Source organism: Ranitomeya imitator, chromosome 1 (genome assembly GCF_032444005.1).
Source record: "Ranitomeya imitator isolate aRanImi1 chromosome 1, aRanImi1.pri, whole genome shotgun sequence".
In the NCBI taxonomy this organism is placed as follows: Eukaryota; Metazoa; Chordata; class Amphibia; order Anura; family Dendrobatidae; genus Ranitomeya; species Ranitomeya imitator.
The window spans coordinates 314,783,507-314,803,991 of record NC_091282.1 but is presented as its reverse complement, the minus strand read 5'-3'; the positions used below and the strand labels follow the sequence as shown (position 1 = coordinate 314,803,991).

The following is a 20,485-nucleotide window of genomic DNA, read 5'->3' as shown; positions in this document are numbered from 1 at the left end:
GGTTCACATTGCGTTAATGGGTTAACGCTAGCGGACTCCGTTACATGGCGAAATTGTCGCAGTTAACGCCATGCAACGGATCCGTTAGCGCACCCATTGACGGCAATGTGCTAACGGATCTCTAGCGCATTGCTAGCGCATGCCATTTTCGGCACGCGCTAGTGATGTCCCGTTAGTTTCAGACGGACCGCGGACGCTGCTTGCAGCGTCCGAGGTCCGTTCCTCGCTAGCGCAGATCGGGTGTCTGCGCTAGCGGGATCGCCAAACGCGATCGCTTTTGGTACATTGCAGTAGCGCAGTCCGTAGCGCTATGCGCTAAACGGACTGCCCTAACGCAATGTGAACCTAGCCTAATGCAGAGTCGTGAAAATAAAAAATATTTTTTTTCCCCACAAAAGATTTTTTAGCCCCCAAGTTGTCCAATTTATCCCGAGTACGCTGATGCCCCATATGTGGGGGTAAACCACTGTTTGGGCGCACGGCAGAGCTCAGAAGGGAGGGAGCACCATTTGACTTTTTGAGCACAAAATTGGCTGTCGTGTTTGGAGGCCGCCTGATGTACCTAAACAGTGGAAACCCCCCAATTCTAACTCCAACCCTAACGCCAACACACCCTTAACCCTAATCCCAACCCGATCCATAATCCTAATCACAACCCTAACGATAATCACAACCCTAACCCCAAAACAACCCTAATCTCAACCCTTGTCTCTATGTAAAGTCTTGTCTAAAGTCCACTTTAAGGGAGGATATTAGCGAAGGGAATGAGGATGTCGAGTCCATATGGGTCGAAATTCATGGAGGGAAAAATGGTAACACAATTCTCATTGGGGTCTGTTACAAACCCCCAAATATAACAGAAATCATGGAAAGTCTACTTCTAAAGCAGATAGATGAAGCTGCAACCCATAATGAGGTCCTGGTTATGGGGGACTTTAACTATCCGGATATTAACTGGGAAACAGAAACCTGTGAAACCCATAAAGGCAACAGGTTTCTGCTAATAACCAAGAAAAATTATCTTTCACAATTGGTGCAGAATCCAACCAGAGGAGCAGCACTTTTAGACCTAATACTATCTAACATGATTTTCATGCAGGACAATGCTCCGTCACATGCCTCCAACTACTCCACAGCGTGGCTGGCCAGTAAAGGTCTCAAAGAAGAAAAAAATAATGGCATGGCCCCCTTGTTCACCTGATCTGAACCCCATAGAGAACCTGTGGTCCTTCATAAAATGTGAAATCTACAGGGAGGGAAAACAGTACACCTCTCGGAACAGTGTCTGGGAGGCTGTGGTGGCTGCTGCACGCAATGTTGATCATAAACAGATCAAGCAACTGACAAAATCTATGGATGGAAGGCTGTTGAGTGTCATCATAAAGAAAGGTGGATATATTGGACATTCATTTTTTGGGGTTTGTTTTTGCATGTCAGAAATGTTTATTTCTAATTTATTTTGTGCAGTTATATTGGTTTACCTTGTGAAAATAAACAAGAGAGATGGGAATATATTTGGTTTTTAATAAGTTGCCTAATAATTTTGCACAGTAATAGTTACCTGCAAAAACAGATATCCTCCTAAGATAGCCAAACTGTACTGTACTCGTGCTTTGGCAAAACTAATGTTTATTTGGTCCTGCTAATAAAGCTTCTGTGAATTGAATATACGTATATACCGTATTTTCCGGCGTATAAGACGACTGGGCGTATAAGACGACCCCCAACTTTTCCAGTTAAAATATAAAATCTTCTCAAAAGTCGGGGGTTGTCTTATATGCCGGGTGTCGTCTTATAGGGTGGGTGCGAAGCAATCTGTGGTCGACGTATATAGTGGGGGGGAGTGGTCCCGATGACAAGGTGAGGGAGCGCCTCACCAGGAAGGTGTAAGTGAAGCAAACTGTGAGCGTCTGGGATGCCAGGGGTATGCAAATAAGAGAGAGAGAGCGGTGCTGTGCCTAGAAAAACACTCCTCTTTCACTAATCTGGCTCACCCTTGTATCCTATTATCTCCTTCTCTGCCTCACTTACACCTTCCCGGTGAGGTGCCCCCTCACCTCGTCATTGGGATCGTACCCCCCACAACTTGCGGCGACCGCAGATTACTCTGCACCTGCCCTATAAGACGACACCTGGCATGTAAGACGATACCAGACTTTTGAGAAGATTTTCAAGGGTTAAAAAGTAGTCTGATACGCCAGAAAATACAATAATATATATATATATATATATATATATATATATATATATATACCGTATATACTCGAGTATAAGCCGAGATTTTCAGCCCAAATTTTTGGGCTGAAAGTGCCCCCCTCGGCTTATACTCGAGTCACGGTAGCGGTGGGGTCGGCAGGTGAGGGGCTGAGGGCGCTGAGGCATACTTACCTAGTCCCAGCGATCCTCGCGCTGTCCCTGCCGTCCCACGGGCTTCGGCGCTGCAGTTTCTTCCTCTCTTCAGCGGTCACGTGGGACCGCTCATTACAGAAATGAATAAGCGGCTCCACCTCCCATAGGGGCGGAGCCGCTTATTCATTTCTCTAATCAGCGGTGCCGGTGACCGCTGATAGAGAAAGAAGCTGCGGCACCGAAGACAGGAGGGGACAGCGCGAGGATCGCCAGGACTAGGTGAGTATAGCATATTCACCTGTCCTCGTTCCAGCCGCCGGGCGCCGATCCATCTTCCCGGCCGGCGCCTCCATCTTCCCGGCGTCTCTGCTCTCTGACTGTTCAGGCAGAGGGCGCGATGACGCATATAGTGTGCGCGGCGCCCTCTGCCTGATCAGTCAGAGCAGAGACGCCGGGAAGATGGAGGCGCCGGAACGAGACGCCGGGAGCTGCAATCAAGGGAGGCGAGTATGTGTTTTTTTTTCTTTATTGCGGCAGCGGCGGCACAAATTTATGTGGAACATCTATGGGGCACAGTGAACGGTGCAGAGCACCGTATATGGCACAGCACAGCTATGGGGCACAGTGAACGGTGCAGAGCACCGTATATGGCACAGCACAGCTATGGGGCACAGTGAACGGTGCAGAGCACCGTATATGGCACAGCACAGCTATGGGGCACAGTGAACGGTGCAGAGCACCGTATATGGCACAGCACAGCTATGTATGGGGCACAGTGAACGGTGCAGAGCACCGTATATGGCACAGCACAGCTATGGGGCACAGTGAACGGTGCAGAGCACCGTATATGGCACAGCACAGCTATGGGGCACAGTGAACGGTGCAGAGCACCGTATATGGCACAGCACAGCTATGGGGCACAGTGAACGGTGCAGAGCACAATATGGTTCACACCTATGGGGAAATATGAACGGTGCAGAGCACTATATGGCACAGCTATGGGGAAATAATGATCTATTTTTATTTTTGAAATTCACCGGTAAATGCTGCATTTCCACCCTAGGCTTATACTCGAGTCAATAAGTTTTCCCAGTTTTTTGTGGCAAAATTAGGGGGGTCGGCTTATACTCGGGTCGGCTTATACTCGAGTATATACGGTATACACACACACTACACACACATACAGTAGAGAGAGAGAGTATAGAGGAAAAGTTTGGACACACCTTCTCATTTGGAGATTTTTCTGTATTTTCATGACTGTGAGGGTTGTAGATTCACACTGAAGGCATCAAGACTGAATTAACACATGTGGAGTTATGTGATTGGCAAAAGAGTGTGAGACGGCTGAGGGTGTGTCTTGTATTCTGGGTTCTTTGGGGTAGCCACCTTTTGCTTTGATGACTGCTTTGCACACTCTTGGCATCCCATAGAATGTAAGTCCGCAAGGACAGGGTCCTCTCCCTTCTGTACCAATCTGTCATTGTAAACCTGTTTACTATAAACAATATCTATAACCCTGTATGTAACCCCTTTCTCATGTACAGCACGATGGAATTAATGGTGCTATATAAATAAATAAATAATAATAATAATAATAGACCTGACAGAATAACAAATCTGCAGGTGGTCGGGCATCTAGGAAATAGTGACCACAATATTGTACAGTTTCACCTGTCTTTCACTAGGGGGACTTGTCAGGGAGTCACAAAAACACTGAACTTTAGGAAGGCAAAGTTTGACCAGCTTAGAGATGCCCTTAATCTGGTAGACTGGGACAATATCCTCAGAAATAAGAATACAGATAATAAATGGGAAATGTTTAAGAACATCCTAAATAGGCACTGTAAGTGGTTTATACCTTGTGGGAATAAAAGGACTAGAAATAGGAAAAACCCAATGTGGCTAAACAAAGAAGTAAGACAGGCAATTAACAGTAAAAAGAAAGCATTTGCACTACTAAAGCAGGATGGCACCATTGAAGCTCTAAAAAACTATAGGGAGAAAAATACTTTATCTAAAAAACTAATTAAAGCTGCCAAAAAGGAAACAGAGAAGCACATTGCTAAGGAGAGTAAAACTAATCCCAAACTGTTCTTCAACTATATCAATAGTAAAAGAATAAAAACTGAAAATGTAGGCCCCTTAAAAAATAGTGAGGAAAGAATGGTTGTAGATGACGAGGAAAAAGCTAACATATTAAACACCTTCTTCTCCACGGTATTCACGGTGGAAAATGAAATGCTAGGTGAAATCCCAAGAAACAATGAAAACCCTATATTAAGGGTCACCAATCTAACCCAAGAAGAGGTGCGAAACCGGCTAAATAAGATTAAAATAGATAAATCTCCGGGTCCGGATGGCATACACCCACGAGTACTAAGAGAACTAAGTAATGTAATAGATAAACCATTATTTCTTATTTTTAGGGACTCTATAGCGACAGGGTCTGTTCCGCAGGATTGGCGCATAGCAAATGTGGTGCCAATATTCAAAAAGGGCTCTAAAAGTGAACCTGGAAATTATAGGCCAGTAAGTCTAACCTCTATTGTTGGTAAAATATTTGAAGGGTTTCTGAGGGATGTTATTCTGGATTATCTCAATGAGAATAACTGTTTAACTCCATATCAGCATGGGTTTATGAGAAATCGCTCCTGTCAAACCAATCTAATCAGTTTTTATGAAGAGGTAAGCTATAGGCTGGACCACGGTGAGTCATTGGACATGGCATATCTCGATTTTTCCAAAGCGTTTGATACCGTGCCGCACAAGAGGTTGGTACACAAAATGAGAATGCTTGGTCTGGGGGAAAATGTGTGTAAATGGGTTAGTAACTGGCTTAGTGATAGAAAGCAGAGGGTGGTTATAAATGGTATAGTCTCTAACTGGGTCGCTGTGACCAGTGGGGTACCTCAGGGGTCGGTATTGGGACCTGTTCTCTTCAACATATTCATTAATGATCTGGTAGAAGGTTTACACAGTAAAATATCGATATTTGCAGATGATACAAAACTATGTAAAGCAGTTAATACAAGAGAAGATAGTATTCTGCTACAGATGGATCTGGATAAGTTGGAAACTTGGGCTGAAAGGTGGCAGATGATGTTTAACAATGATAAATGTAAGGTTATACACATGGGAAGAAGGAATCAATATCACCATTACATACTGAACGGGAAACCACTGAGTAAATCTGACAGGGAGAAGGACTTGGGGATGCTAGTTAATGATAAACTTACCTGGAGCAGCCAGTGCCAGGCAGCAGCTGCCAAGGCAAACAGGATCATGGGGTGCATTAAAAGAGGTCTGGATACACATGATGAGAGCATTATACTGCCTCTGTACAAATCCCTAGTTAGACCGCACATGGAGTACTGTGTCCAGTTTTGGGCACCGGTGCTCAGGAAGGATATAATGGAACTAGAGAGAGTACAAAGGAGGGCAACAAAATTAATAAAGGGGATGGGAGAACTACAATACCCAGATAGATTAGCGAAATTAGGATTATTTAGTCTAGAAAAAAGACGACTGAGGGGCGATCTAATAACCATGTATAAGTATATAAGGGGATAATACAAATATCTCGCTGAGGATCTGTTTATACCAAGGAAGGTGATGGGCACAAGCGGGCATTCTTTGCGTCTGGAGGAGAGAAGGTTTTTCCACCAACATAGAAGAGGATTCTTTACTGTTAGGGCAGTGAGAATCTGGAATTGTTTGCCTGAGGAGGTGGTGTGTTGTGAATTCTGTGGCAGAGCTCCCTCCTGTGGTCACAAGTGGTACTTCGGCTGATTCTCTCTGTGAGCTTCCGTTGGTGGAGGAAAGTGGTACTGCGGCTTCTGAGTTTCCTTCCTCAGGTGATGTGGTGAAGTCGTTAGGTGCTGCTCTATTTAACTCCACCTAGTGCTTTGATCCTAGCCTCCAGTCAATGTTCTAGTATTGGACCTGTTTCCTCCTGGATCGTTCCTGTGGCCTGCTGCTCTGCATAGCTAAGTTCCGCTTTGCTATTTTGTTTGCTGTTTTTTTCTGTCCAGCTTGTAAATTTGTTTTTTCCTGCTTGCTGGAAGCTCTGGGACGCAGAGGGTGTACCTCCGTGCCGTTAGTTCGGTACGGAGGGTCTTTTGGCCCCCTTTGCGTGGTTTTTGTAGGGTTTTGTGTTGACCGCAAAGTTACCTTTCCTATCCTCGCTCTGTTCAGAAAGTCGGGCCTCACTTTGCTAAATCTATTTCATCTCTACGTTTGTCTTTTCATCTTAAAGGGAACCTGTCACCCCCGTTTTTTGAGATTGAGCTATAAATACTGTTAAATAGGGCCTGCGCTGTGTGTTCCTATAGTGTATGTAGTGTACCCCGATTCCCCACCTATGCTGAGAAATAACTTACCAAAGTCGCCGTTTTCGCCTGTCAATCAGGCTGGTCAGGTCGGGAGGGCGTGGTGACATCGCTGGTTCTTCCTCAGCTTTACGTTGGTGGCGTAGTGGTGAACAAGCAGCCGCGATCTCTAATGCGCACGCGCAGCATCCCGCGGCCATTTTCCTGAAGCCCCGTGCAGCAGAGCACTCGATCTGCGCACGCGCGGCCCCAGGAAGATGGCCGCCCCCACCGACGAAAGGGATGACAGCGCAGATCGCGCGCTGCTTGTTCACCACTACGCCACCAACGTAAAGCTGAGGAAGAACCAGCGATGTCACCACGCCCTCCCGACCTGACCAGCCTGATTGACAGGCGAAAACGGCAACTTTGGTAAGTTATTTAACAGTATTTATAGCTCAATCTCAAAAAACGGGGTGACAGGTTCCCTTTAACTCACAGTCATATGTGGGGGCTGCCTTTTCCTTTGGGGTATTTCTCTGAGGCAAGGTAGGCTTATTTTCTATCTTCAGGCTAGCTAGTTTCTCAGGCTGTGCCGAGTTGCATAGGGAGCGTTAGGCGCAATCCACGGCTGCCTCTAGTGTGGTTGGAGAGGATTAGGGATTGCGGTCAGCAGAGTTCCCACGTCTCAGAGCTCGTTCTATGTTTTTGGGTTATTGTCAGGTCACTGTATGTGCTCTGACCTCTATGTCCATTGTGGTACTGAATTACCTTATCATAACAGTGGTGATGGCGAACTCAGTCGAGGGGTTGAAGAGAGGCATGGGTGTCTTCCTGGAGCAGGACAATATTGTATCATACAATTATTAGGTTCTGTAGAAGGACGTAGATCTGGGGATTTATTATGATGGAATATAGGCTGAACTGGATGGACAAATGCCTTTTTCGGCCTTACTATGTAACCATAACCCTAATCAAAACGCTAAATCCAACACACCCCTAATCCTAATCTCAACCCTAACCTTAACCCTAATCCCAATACACCCCTAACCCTATTCTTAACCCTAATCCCAAACATAACCCTAATGCCAACCCTAATCCAAACCCTAACCATTATTCCAACTCTAACCCTAACTTTAGCCCCAACCCTAACCCTAACTTTAGCCCCAACCCTAACCCTAAATTTAGCCCCAACCCTAACCCTAATTTCACACTTGCATCGTGTGGCATCCGTCGTTTTGGACAAAAAACAGATCCTGCAAATGTGCCCGCAGGATGCGTTTTTTGCCCATAGACATGTATTGTCGACGGATCGCGACGGATGGCCACACGTCGCGTCCGTCGTGCACTGGATCCGATGTGTTTTGGCGGACCGTTGTCACAATAAACGTTCAATGTAACTTTTTTTGTACGTCACGTCCGCCATTTCCGACCGCGCATGTGCGGCCGTAACTCCGCCCCCTCCTCCCCAGGACAGACTGGGCAGCGGATGCGTTGAAAAACTGCATCCGCTGCCCACGTTGTGCACAATTTCCACAACGTGCGTCGGGCCGACGCATTGCGACGGCCCCATACCGATGCAAGTGTGAAAGAAGCCTAACCCTAAATTTAGCCCCAACCCTAACCCTAAATTTAGCCCCAACTCCTCTAGCTGCCGGCCAATCATGGCGGGCGCACTGTGCATGCGCCCGCCATTTTCTTACCGGATGAAGAAGTCGGCGGGCAGGAGGGGACGCAGGAGGATCCAGGGACATCAGTAAGTATAACAGGGTTCCCGAATCCCCCTATTTCTCTGTCCTCTGATGTGCGATCACATCAGAGGACAGAGAATGACACACAGCTTTTTTTTTTTGCGGTCGCCGGTAAACCGTTAATTACCAGCGATCGCAAAACATGGGTCGGTAAAAACCGATCCCGATCATGTTCTTTGGGGTCTCGGCTACCCCCGGCAGAAGAGACCCTAAAGGTCCTCCGGGTGCCGGCCGGCGGGCACACTGCGCTCACCATATTTTGGCCGAAACAAAATGGCGGCGCCCATCGGGAGCCATGAGGAGCACCGGGGGAGACAGGTGAGTATCAGGGGGCAATCGGGAACCCCATTTCTCGGTCCTCTGATGTGCGATCACATCGGAGGACAGAGAAATTAAATGGGAAAGATCGCGTTTTTTTTTTTGTTTTGTTTTTTGCGACAGCGGTAAACGGTTAATTACCGGCGATCACAACTCGGGGGTCGGTAAAAAACCCCCGAATCATGTTCTCTGGAGTCTCGGCTACCCCCGGTAACCGAGACCCCAGAAAAAATCCGACTCTGGGGGGCGCTATTCACTTTTTCCACAGCACTTAATTAACGGCGCTGTGGTTTAAGTACTTTTAACTGCTGCCGTTAAAAGGCGCATCGGCGGTCGTTAACCCCTTAATCCCATATGACGTACTATCCCGTCAAGGTGACCTGGGACTTAATTCCCAGTGACGGGATAGTACGTCATATGCGATCGGTCGCGCTCTCGGGGGGGAGCGCGGCCGGGTGTCAGCTGGCTATCGCAGCTGACATCCGGCACTATGTGCCAGGAGTGGTCACGGACCGCTCCCAGCACACCGCGATCAAACATGATCACAGTGTTCCGGGGGCATAGGGAAGCATAGGTGTTGTGAATTCCGTTCTTGGGCTCCCTCCGGTGGTTGTAAATGGCACTTTTGTGAATTCTGCCCTTGGGCTCCCTCTGGTGGTTTTGAGTGGAACTGCCGCTCCTTGGGTTTAGCTTTAGCAGCTGCTTTCACTAATCGTCTCTCCTGGCTCTGCTATTTAACCTGGCTCTAGTCTTCAGCCTATGCCACTTGTCAATGTTCTCTGGCTGGATTCACATCTCTGCTTGGATTCTCCTGGTTTCCTGACCAGTTCTGCAAAGACAAGTTCTGGCTTTGCTCATTTCAGTCCACATGTTGTGGACTTATTGTTCTGTGCATTCTATTTTTGTCCAGCTTGTCATTATGGATTTTTTTCTGTTAGCTGGAAGCTCTGGGAAGCAGATTTACCCTCCACACCTTTAGTCAGGTGTGGAGATTTTGTAAACTCTGTGTGGATTGTTTTGTAGTTTTTATACTGACCGCACAGTATCCTTTCCTGTCCTATCTTTCAAGCTAGACTGGCCTCCTATGCTAAAATCTGATTTAATCTCTGCGTATGTTATTTTCCCCTTCTCTCACCGTCAATATTTGTGGGGGGCTATCTTTCCTTTGGGGATTTTCTCTGAGGCAAGATAGGTTTCCTGTTTCCATCTTTAGGGGAAGTTAGATCTTAGGCTGTGCCGAGGGGTCTAGAGAGCGTCAGGTACCCCCATGGCTATTTCTAGTTGCGCTGCTAGGTTCAGGGTCTGCGGTCAGTACAGATACCACCTCCTTCAGAGCTTGTCTCATGTTGTTCCTAAACCACCAGATCATAACACATAGGCTTCCCTGAGACGATCGGTACAAGGCGATGTGCTCACCTTGTACCGAGCGTCTCCTCCCTGCAAGCCCCGCATCCGAAATGGTCGTGGGGCTACTTCCGGGTCCTGCAGGGAGTATTTCCGGGTCCAGAGCAGGCGCCTGTAAGCCTGCAGCAGGGCACGCCAGATTGCTGATCTGACACAGTGCTCTGCAAAAGTGTCAGCTCATCGATCTGTCACTATACAGTGATGTCCCCCCCTGGGACAAAGTAAAAAAATAAAAAAAAAAGATTATATATATATATATATATATATATATATATATATATATATATATATATATATATATATATATATATATAAAGTTAGGGTTGGGGCTTCGATTAAATTTACGGTTGGGATTAGAGTTAGGGGTGTGTCAGGGTTAGGGGTGTGGTTAGGGCTATGGTTGGGATTAGGGTTAGGGGTGTGTATGGGATAGGGTTTCAGTTAGAATTGGGAGTAAACACTGTTTAGGCACATCAGGGTTCTCCAAACGCGACATGGCGTCCGATCTCATTTCCAGCCAATTCTGCGTTGAAAAAGTAAAACAGTGGTCCTTCCTTTCTGAGCTCTCCCGTGCGCCCAAACAGGGGTTTACCCCAACATATGGGGTATCAGCATACTCAGGACAAATTGGACAACAACTATTGGGGTCCAATTTCTCTTGTTACCCTTGGGAAAATAAAAATTTTGGGGGCTAAAAAACATTTTTGTGGGAATAAAATTAATTTTTATTTTCACGACTCTGCGTTATAAACTGTAGTGAAACACTTTGGGGTTCAAAGCTGTCAAAACACATCAGATAAATTCCTTATGGGGTCTAGTTTCCAAATGGTGTCACTTGTGGGGGGTTTCTACTGTTTAGGTGCATTAGGGGCTCTGCAAATGCATCGTGACGCCTGCAGACCAATCCATCTAAGTCTGCATTCCAAATGGCGCTCCTTCCCTTCCGAGCTCTGCCATGCGCTGCAGCGTACTCAGGAGAAATTGTACAACAACTTTTGGGGTCCAATGTCTCCTGTTACACTTGGAAAAATACAACACTGGGGGCTAAAATATAATTTTTGTGAAAAAAAATAATTTTTATTTTCACGGCTCTGCATTATAAACTGTAGTGAAACACTTGGGGGTTCAAAGCTGTCAATACACAGCTAGATAAGTTCCTTAGGGGGTCTACTTTCCAAAATGGTGTCACTTGTGGGGGGTTTGAATGTTTAGGCACATCAGGGGCTCTCCAAAGGCAACATGGCGTCCCATCTCAATTCCAGTCAATTTTGCATTGAAAAGTCAAACAGCGCTCCTTCCCTTCCGAGCTCTGACGTGCGCCCAAACAGTGGTTTACCCCCACATGTGGGGTATCGGCATACTCAGTACAAATGGCACAACAACTTTTGGGGTCCAATTTCTTTTCTTACCCTTGGGAAAATAAAACAAATTGGAGCTGTAGTAAATTTTTTGTGAAAAAAAAGTTAAATGTAAATTTTTTAAACATTTAACATTTTTTAAATTTTTTTTTAAACATTCCAAAAATTCCTGTAAAACACCTGAAGGGTTAATAAACTTCTTGAATCTGGTTTTGAGCACCTTGAGGGGTGCAGTTTTTAGAATGGTGTCACACTTGGTTATTTTCTATCATATAGACCCCTCAAAATGACTTCAAATGTGATGTGGTCCCTAAAAAATATTGGTGTTGTAAAAATGAGAAATTGCTGGTCAACTTTAAACCCTTATTACTCCTTAGGATGCATTTTATCCTGTTGCCCATGTGAAAATGAAAAAAATTGAGGCTAAAAGAAATTTTTTGTGAAAAAAAAAAAAAAAAGTACTTTTTCATTTTTACGGATCAATTTGTGAAGCACCTTGGGGTTCAAAGTGCTCACTATGCATCTAGATAAGCTCCTTGGGGGGTCCAGTTTCCAAAATGGGGTCACTTGTGGGGGAGCTCCAATGTTTAGGCACACAGGGGCTCTCCAAACGCGACATGGTGTCTGCTAAAGATTGGAGCCAAATTTTCATTGAAAAAGTCAAATGGCGCTCCTTTTCTTCCGAGCCCTGTCGTGCACCCAAACAGTGGTTTCCCCAAATTATGGGGTATCGGCGTACTCAGGACAAATTGTACAATAACTTTTGTGGTCCAGTTTCTCTTTTTACCCTTGGGAAAATAAAAAAAAAAATGTTGCTAAAAGATGATTTTTGTGACTAAAGTTAAATGTTCATTTTTTCCTGCCATGTTGCTTCTGCTGCTGTGAAGCACCTGAAGGGTTAATAAACTTTTTGAATGTGGTTTTGAGCACCTTGAGGGGTGTAGTTTTTAGAATGGTGTCACTTTTGGGTATTTTCAGCCATGTAGACCCCTCAAACCGACTTAAAATGAGATGTGGTCCCTAAAGTAAAATGGTGTTGTAAAAATGAGAAATTGCTGGTCAACTTTTAACCCTTATAACTAACAAAAAAAATTTTTGGTTCCAAAATTGTGCTGATGTAAAGTAGACATGTGGGGCATGTTACTTATTAATTATTTTACATGACATATCTCTGTGATTTAAGGGCATAAAAATTCAAAGTTGGAAAATTGCAAAATTTTCGCCAAGTTTCTGTTTTTTTTCACAAATAAACGCAAGCTATATCGAAGAAATTTTACCACTATCATGAAGTACAATATGTCATGAGAAAACAATGTGAGAATCGCCAAGATTCGTTGAAGCGTTCCAGAGTTATAACCTCATAAAGGGACAGTGGTCAGAATTGTAAAAATTGGCCATTAACGTGCAAACCACCCTTGGGGCTTAAGGGGTTAAAATAAAATAAGAACATAAAAATGCTTTAGGATTGCAAAACGCCAGAAAAGACTACCTCTTTAAAAACATGGCAGGTTTTCCCAAGTTTTTCCATGAAAAAAGAAAAAAGTGGTATGCACATACCCTGTTACATCTGTGAACTGTACACTTACTGCTGACTCTTTGAAACCTTTCACAAAGTAGCAGCGGTACTCTTTGGGTATTAAGATGTATGCCATTACTGAATATTTTAATAAAAGTTACAATACCGACTGGAGGAGACATCCTATTAAATCCAGGAATAGACAAATATTTAAATTACCGTATTTTTCGGATTATACTGTAAGACACACTTTCCCCCCTCCCAAATTTGGGGGGAAAATGGGAGTGTGTCTTATAATGCGGATATACCTTATCGGTACGCTGCTGCTGCAGGGGGCTCTGCCGACTTTTTGTGAAAGGCCAGAGCCCCCCGCAGTTTTGTGGTTTCCTTTGCAGTGGACTTCATCTGCGCATGTGCCGCCCCACGGCGGCCATTTTCCCGGAGTCCACCGCACAGGAAACCACCAACTGCTAGGGTTCTGGCTTTTCACAAAATGTCGGCAGAGCCCCCTGCAGCAGCTCCAGACACAGCGCAGCAGCTCCAGGCACAGCGCAGCAGCTCCAGGCACAGCGCAGCAGCTCCAGGCACAGCGCAGCAGCAGCAGCTCCGGACATAGCGCAGCAGCTCCGGACACCCCCTCATCCCAGCCTGCCACCTGCAGCATCACCCCACTCCTGCCTTTTCCAGCAGCGACCCTGGGACCCAGCTAAGGCTACGTTCACATTTGCGTTGCTGGGCGCAGCGTCGTCAACCAACAACGCAAAACACAACGCTGCGTTTTTTGACGCATGCATTGCCATAAACTAGTAATGTTCTTGAATTTTGGCGCAGGGAAAACGCTACAAGTAGCGTCTTCCGCGCCCTGTCTGGTGCGTCAAATTGATGCATGCGTCGTAAAACACAATACAACGCATACCGGCGCATGTCCATGCGCCCCCCATGTTAAACATAGGGGCGCATGACGCATGCGTCGGTATGCATCGACGACGCTGCGCCCAACAACGCAAATGTGAACGTAGCCTTAACCGCAACCACCACTCCCAGTAAGGAATAAGACACATGGATTATAAGAACCACCACCATTTTATTTTAAAAAAAAAATATATATGTTTCCCTATTTTTCTCTTCAAAATTTGGGGTGCGTCTTATAATCCAGAGTGTCTTATAACCCGAAAAACTTAGTAAACAAAAAAAAAAATTAAATAAAATACAGTTTTCCACACTGTACTATGAAGGTTTGTGATTTTTTTTTTTTAACTACATACTTAATGACTGCATTTTTAAAAAAGTTTTTTTAACCTACCTTCCAAGAGTTTTTGACATTATATACTTTTCTCTAAACTCTGCTGGATGAACAGACTGATCATCTGCCAACAGGTCTGTAAATACAAAAACTGAAAAGAATTCCACATAACTACATGGGAAATAGTGAACTGTACATCAAACACAGACATTTAGGACCAATTTATGATGGAATCCACGATTATGCTCCTGATCCAATTGATACGAAAGGCAACCAATGGACTCCATTGTCTTCTAACAGAGCCTATTAGAAGCTTCTTCGTTGTTATGGCAGGATTAGAGCTCCATGATATAGGCACACCAGTTAGAAACTCATATAGTGCTAGTGTGAACGGATTCCCATAAAAGTAAAATATCTGAAAGTGATGAAAGGAATAGAAGACTATCTGATCTGACTTTACAGTTTCCATTTTGACATGATTCATGATGAATCCATAAGAAGTAGCTTCATAGATCCATCATCATCAGCTTCTTACCCCCAATTTACCTACAATATCCATCAGCTCCATTTGGCTCCATAAGGCTACGTGCACATAATGTCTTTCAGATGGACACTGCCTGAAAACCCTATCAAAGTGCTCAACAGAATGAACATATGCAATTCTATTTAAAAACCACTTGTGTATTCAGGATTTTTAACTGAACGTCTTAACAGCTTCAGGTTTCTAAAAATGCCAACTGGGTAATAAAAGACATGACACGTCCATTCTTCTGATATTCTCCACTCGGAAGATGATCTGTGTTTTATAATACAGGTCAATATAACAGCTCAAAAGATGCGCAAAGACAACTTGTTAAAACATTACGGTTAACGGTTTCTTCATTATTCAATGAAGAGAAAAAAAAAAAAAAAGGACAATAAAAAAATAAATAAATAAATAAAAAAAAACCACAAAAGTCATGGGAAAATGATCCAAATGTCCTCTGGTGGCCAAACTGTTGGGAAAAAAAAAAACACTCAGGAGACATTAGGAGGTGGGGAAAAAAATAAAACACTTCAGTAGTGTGCCTCATAACGACTGTCAGGAAAAGAAGATAGAAAAAACAAAACTAAAAAAAAAAAAAAAAAACACAGATGGAAAATACATAAGAGTGGCCAGAGTATGGCACTTTTTTTGGCAGAAAAAGTTGTTTAAGCAATTTTTAGGCTTGCACCAAATTATTTATAGCATTTTTACTATTTTTTATTCAGATCTTTTTTTCTTAGGTTGGCTCAACAAAATGCACATGGTTTTCATCATCTACCTATTTTTGTCCAATTCATCTTTTGAGACATTTTGAAATGCTACAAAATTTGAGAACAATTGTATTCCAATGCCCTAGTGAATTACACAACCCACGACTTTTTATTTTTCGATAGTTGAAAATCAACATGTTACATTTTAAAGCTCATTAAAAGGGATGTGTGACATTTTATGCAAAAATTTGAATATTGGTACAAGTTCAGTGTGATCTGGCCACCCACTATCCACGCATTCCACGCAGTGCTTTTCAGAAAATTAGAATATAATCAAAAAGTTTATTTCAGTTCTTCAGTACAAAAAGTGAAACTCATTAGATACAGAGTTCTATTTCAAGTGTTTATTTCTGTTAATGTTGATGATTATGGCTTACAGCCAATGAAAACTCAAGTGTCATTAACTCCGTAAATTAGACTAAAACAGAATTAACAAAAAAAAAAAAAACAAACACCTTAGTCTGTTTCAGTAGGCTCCACTATCAAAGACTCCTGACTTAACAGATGTCCAGAAGGCAGTCTCTGACACTCCACAAGGAGGGTAAGCCACAAAAGGACATTGCTAAAGAAGCTGGCTGTTCACAGAGTGCTATATCCAAGCATATTAATGGAAAGTTGAGTGGAAGGAAAAAGTGTGGTAGAAAAAGGTGCACAAGCAACTGGAATAACCGCAGCCTTGAAAGGATTGTTAAGAAAAGGCCATTAAAAAATTTGGGGGAGATTCACAAAGAGTGGACTTCTGCTGGAGTCATTGCTTCAAGAGCCACCACACACAGACCTATCCAGGACATGAGCTACAAGTGTCGCATTCCTTGTGTCAAGCCACTCATGACCAATAGACAACACCAGAAGCGTCTTACCTGGACCAAGGAGGAAGAGAACTGGACTGTTGCTCAGTGGTCCAATGTGTTGTTTTCAGATTAAAGTAAATTTTGCATTTTATTGGAAATCAAGGTCCCAGAGTCCGGAGGAAGAGTGGAGAGGCACAAAATCCAAGCTGCTTGAGTTTCCACAATCAGTGATGGTTTAGGGAGCCATGTCATCTGGTGGTGTAGGTCCACTGTTTCTTATCAAGACCGAAGTCAGCGCGGCAGTCTACCAAGAAATCTTAGAGCACTTAATGCTTCCCTCTGCCAACAAGCATTTTGGAGATGGAAATTCCATTCTCCAGAACTTGGCACCTGTTCACACTGCCAAAGGTACAAATACCCAGTTTAAAAACAACAGTATCGCGGTGCTTCATTGGCCAGCAAATTCGCCTGACCTTAACCCTATGGGGTATTGTCAAGAAGAAAATGAGAGACACCAGACCCAACAATGCAGACAAGCTGAAGGCTGCTATCAAAGCAACCTGGGCTTCCAAAACACCTCAGCAGTGCCGCAGGCTGATCACCTCCATGCCACGCCATATTGATGAAGTAATTGATGCAAAAGGAGCCCGACCAAGTATGAAGTACATTTACTGAACATACATTTCAGTGGGCCAACATTTCGGATTTGAAAATCATTTTTCAGGCTGGTATTATAAAGTATTCTAATTTACTGAGATAACGACTTTTGGGTTTTCATTGGCTGTAAGCCATAATCATCAACATTAACAGAAATAAACACTTGAAATAGATCTCTCTGTTTGTAATGACTAGTACGAGTTTCACTTTTTGAATTGAAGAACTGAAGTAAATTAACTTTCTGATTATATTCTTATTTAGTGAGAAGATCATCAGACTCTTTAGTACATCAGACTCTTGCCTACCATCGAAACCTTCAAAAAGAACCTGAAGACCCACCTCTTCAGACAAGCCTACAACCTGCAGTAACCACCGATCGACCAAACCGCTGCATGACCAGCTCTACCCTCACCTACTGTATTCTCACCCATCCCTTGTAGATTGTGAGCCTTCGCGGGCAGGGTCCTCATTCCTCCTGTACCAGTTATGACTTGTATTGTTTAAGATTATTGTACTTGTTTTTATTATGTATACCCCTCCTCACATGTAAAGCGCCATGGAATAAATGGCGCTATAACAATAAATAATAATAATAATAAAGAACTTGTATGTAGAGATGAACACAGCACTCTATACAGCGGCATGCAAAAGTTTGGGCACCCCTGGTCAAAATTACTGTTATAGTGGACAGTTAAGCAAGTTAAAGATTAAATGAGCTCTGAAAGGTCTAAAGTTGAAGATGACACATTTCCTTTGTATTTTAAGAAAAAAAAATCATTTTAAACATTACAAAAGGAAAATGGGACAATGCAAACGTTTGGGCACCCTGCATGGTTAGTTCTAGTAGCACCCCTTTTGAAAGTATCATAGCTTGTAAACATTTTTTATAGCCAGGCAAGAATCTTTCAATCCTTGTTTGAGGGATTTTCATCCATTCTTCCTTGGAAAATTCTTTGTTTTGTGAGATTCCTGGCTCGTCCTTCTAGCACTGCTATTTTGAGGTCAAGCCACAGATTTTGAATGATGTTCACATAAAGGGACTATGAGGACCATTGTAAACCTTCAGCTTGCGGCGTTGGAGGTAGTCTGTTGTCGATTTTGACATTTTGAGGATCATTATCCATTTGTACAAGTCATCCTCTTTTCTACTTCAGCTTTTTTACAGATGATGTCCTGTTTGCACCAAGAATTTGTTAAAATTTCATTGAATCCATACTTCCCTCTATCCATGAAATGTTCTCCGTGTAGTGATGCCCAAATATTTGAGCAGCCACGGTCAGAAGAAGACGGTGGCGAACGGCAATTAGTGTCTCAAGAGGTAGATGATGATGAGACACAGTTGCCAACAAGTGATGTTAAGTCAACAAGTCAGAAGGACCAGAGTGCAGAAGTGGAAGACAAGGTGGTTGCCTTGCAAAGTGAGGACAGCAGCAGAGGGAAAGGGATCCTTAGCCCTGCAATAAGAGGGAAGAGACAGTGGGGTGGCCAGAGGGAAAAGGAGGGGAAATGTTCCCCAGAGCACCCACACACAGCAAGTTCCCAGGCCAAGGGTTAGGTGTTTCCCAGTAGGGCGGACAGTAATAGAAAGGTAATTTGGATCAGCACAGCGTTCAGCTGTCCCTACCCCAAGCCTTGGAACAGAAACGCAAAAACGCAAAAACTCACAAGCCCAAACACTAAAAGGACTTGCCTGGAAATGTCGTTTAGGCTTTTGGAGATGGATGCTTTCCGCAACCTGATAGCAGCATCCATCCTTTGGTACTCGATCCCCAGCCACCAATATTTTTCCCAGTGTGCCATCCCCGCCTTACACTAGCACTTGTCCCATAACATCACCCATGCCCTGACCAACGCAGATCCACTTATCGACAGACACGGGGACAAGTGCTTGTGGCCAGGAATGCTACATTTTCCTGACGGCACACTGGATGAACCTTACAGAGGCTGGGAACGAGTTGAACCCTGGGACGACACACGTGCTGCCGAGGATTGAGGGCCCTAGTTCCATTAGGGTTTGCTCCACCAGTTCCTACTCACCCTCTTCACCTTCCATCTCCGAATTGTTATCTCGGAGCACGTCATCCATATCAGTCACAAGCTGAAAGTACTGTCTTGGTGAAGCAGCAACAGACTCTGCTGAAACTAATTTATTTAGGTGACAAACAGCACAGTGCCGCAGAGTTATGGAAAGGTATAACAGGCAGATCTGTGGCTTTCGACCCATGCTACCTTTCATCTTTCCCTCCTGTGGCTGAGAGAGGGCTAGTAAAATGGGGCAATACCTGAAGGCCCTAGTCTAACAATTAGTACAAAAATTCCCATCTGATAATGCTGGCGACAGAGGTCGTAGATCCTTGTCTTGGGGTGCTGGCCTGGCCTGCCGCTTGACTTTTGTCAGTTTTTAGTAGCGCCGGGGGCATAACAACTGATAGGCGCATCTGCCCATCAATTGAAAATGCTGTCAGACTGACTTATCAAAATGAAGAAGGCCTGGGGGGCGTGGCTATGTAACTGAGGAGGAAAGACGCACCTTATGTGAGCTCCAGCAATCCTGAACCTATCCTGCCACTTGGACCCTTAATTAACGCACTGTGCCGGCTGGTACTGATACCGCACAGTCTCAGGAACCCAGTGTGCCCTCCGCACGGGTGCGGTGAAGATCTGAGACGAAGGAGCGGCGGTGGCCTGGACGGGCGGCAGACTCCACGTGCAGCGGCGGCCATCTTGTGAGTGCACGCGCTGAGGAGACCAGACACAGCGCCGGCTTTTCCTGGTGCCGGGCGTCCTCCCTTTTGGAAGCGGCGATCCCCGAACACAGCGGTGATCGCTGGAGAGTACCGGTGAGCGGGGGCAGAAGGACCGGAGGTGGACGGCGGTGTCCGCGGGGGGGCACATCACTACAGCGCGCGCCCTGACAGTGGGGGAAGTGGCGCTCTCAGCCACATCTGCGGCGCAACTCAGGAGGTGAGAGATTAGCCTGACACAGCAAGGAGGTGGCACGGTGTGTGTGCCCTGAGAGATTGGGCCCCGTGCCCCCTGCCATACAAGCACTCCTCCTGCCAGCGCCATAACTTCAGAGGGGTTAACCCTCCCCCCCCCTCGCTCTGCTGTTCCCCCTGTGGAGCCTGTGGATCTGCTCTAACATACAGAGCCTGGGTGCATATTAAAACTGCTGCATATAACACTCTCAATATCCCAGCTGCCCATCTAGTGGTCTCTCTGGAATACAATCCTACATTTAACTCTGCTGTGACTGGATCTGGAGAGTGCACTGTATACACATATAACTGTAATTAACCAGTGGAGCCCCTCTAGCTGCCTGCCATGCATCACTCTAAGGGAACAGGGGCTGCTGATAAACTAAGGAAGTACGCCAGGGAGGATCCTTCTGATAGTACACGCACTCTCAGAAATAACCCTGCACAGACCCAACGTAAAAATCGTTTTTCCGATAGTAATGAGGAGGGAGAACAAGATGAACTGACTCTTAAACAG

At 44.8% G+C, this 20,485-nt stretch overlaps 1 protein-coding gene across 1 annotated transcript in view; it reads right to left on the bottom strand.

The window, feature by feature from the left end:
* Nucleotides 1–20,485, bottom strand: part of CHEK2 (checkpoint kinase 2) — an 88,715-nt gene that overhangs the window by 40,492 nt on the left and 27,738 nt on the right. The window contains exon 5 of the mRNA XM_069758585.1: nucleotides 14,307–14,397. Within this exon, the coding sequence (XP_069614686.1) occupies nucleotides 14,307–14,397 (91 nt within the window). The remainder of the gene's footprint in view (nucleotides 1–14,306; nucleotides 14,398–20,485) is intronic.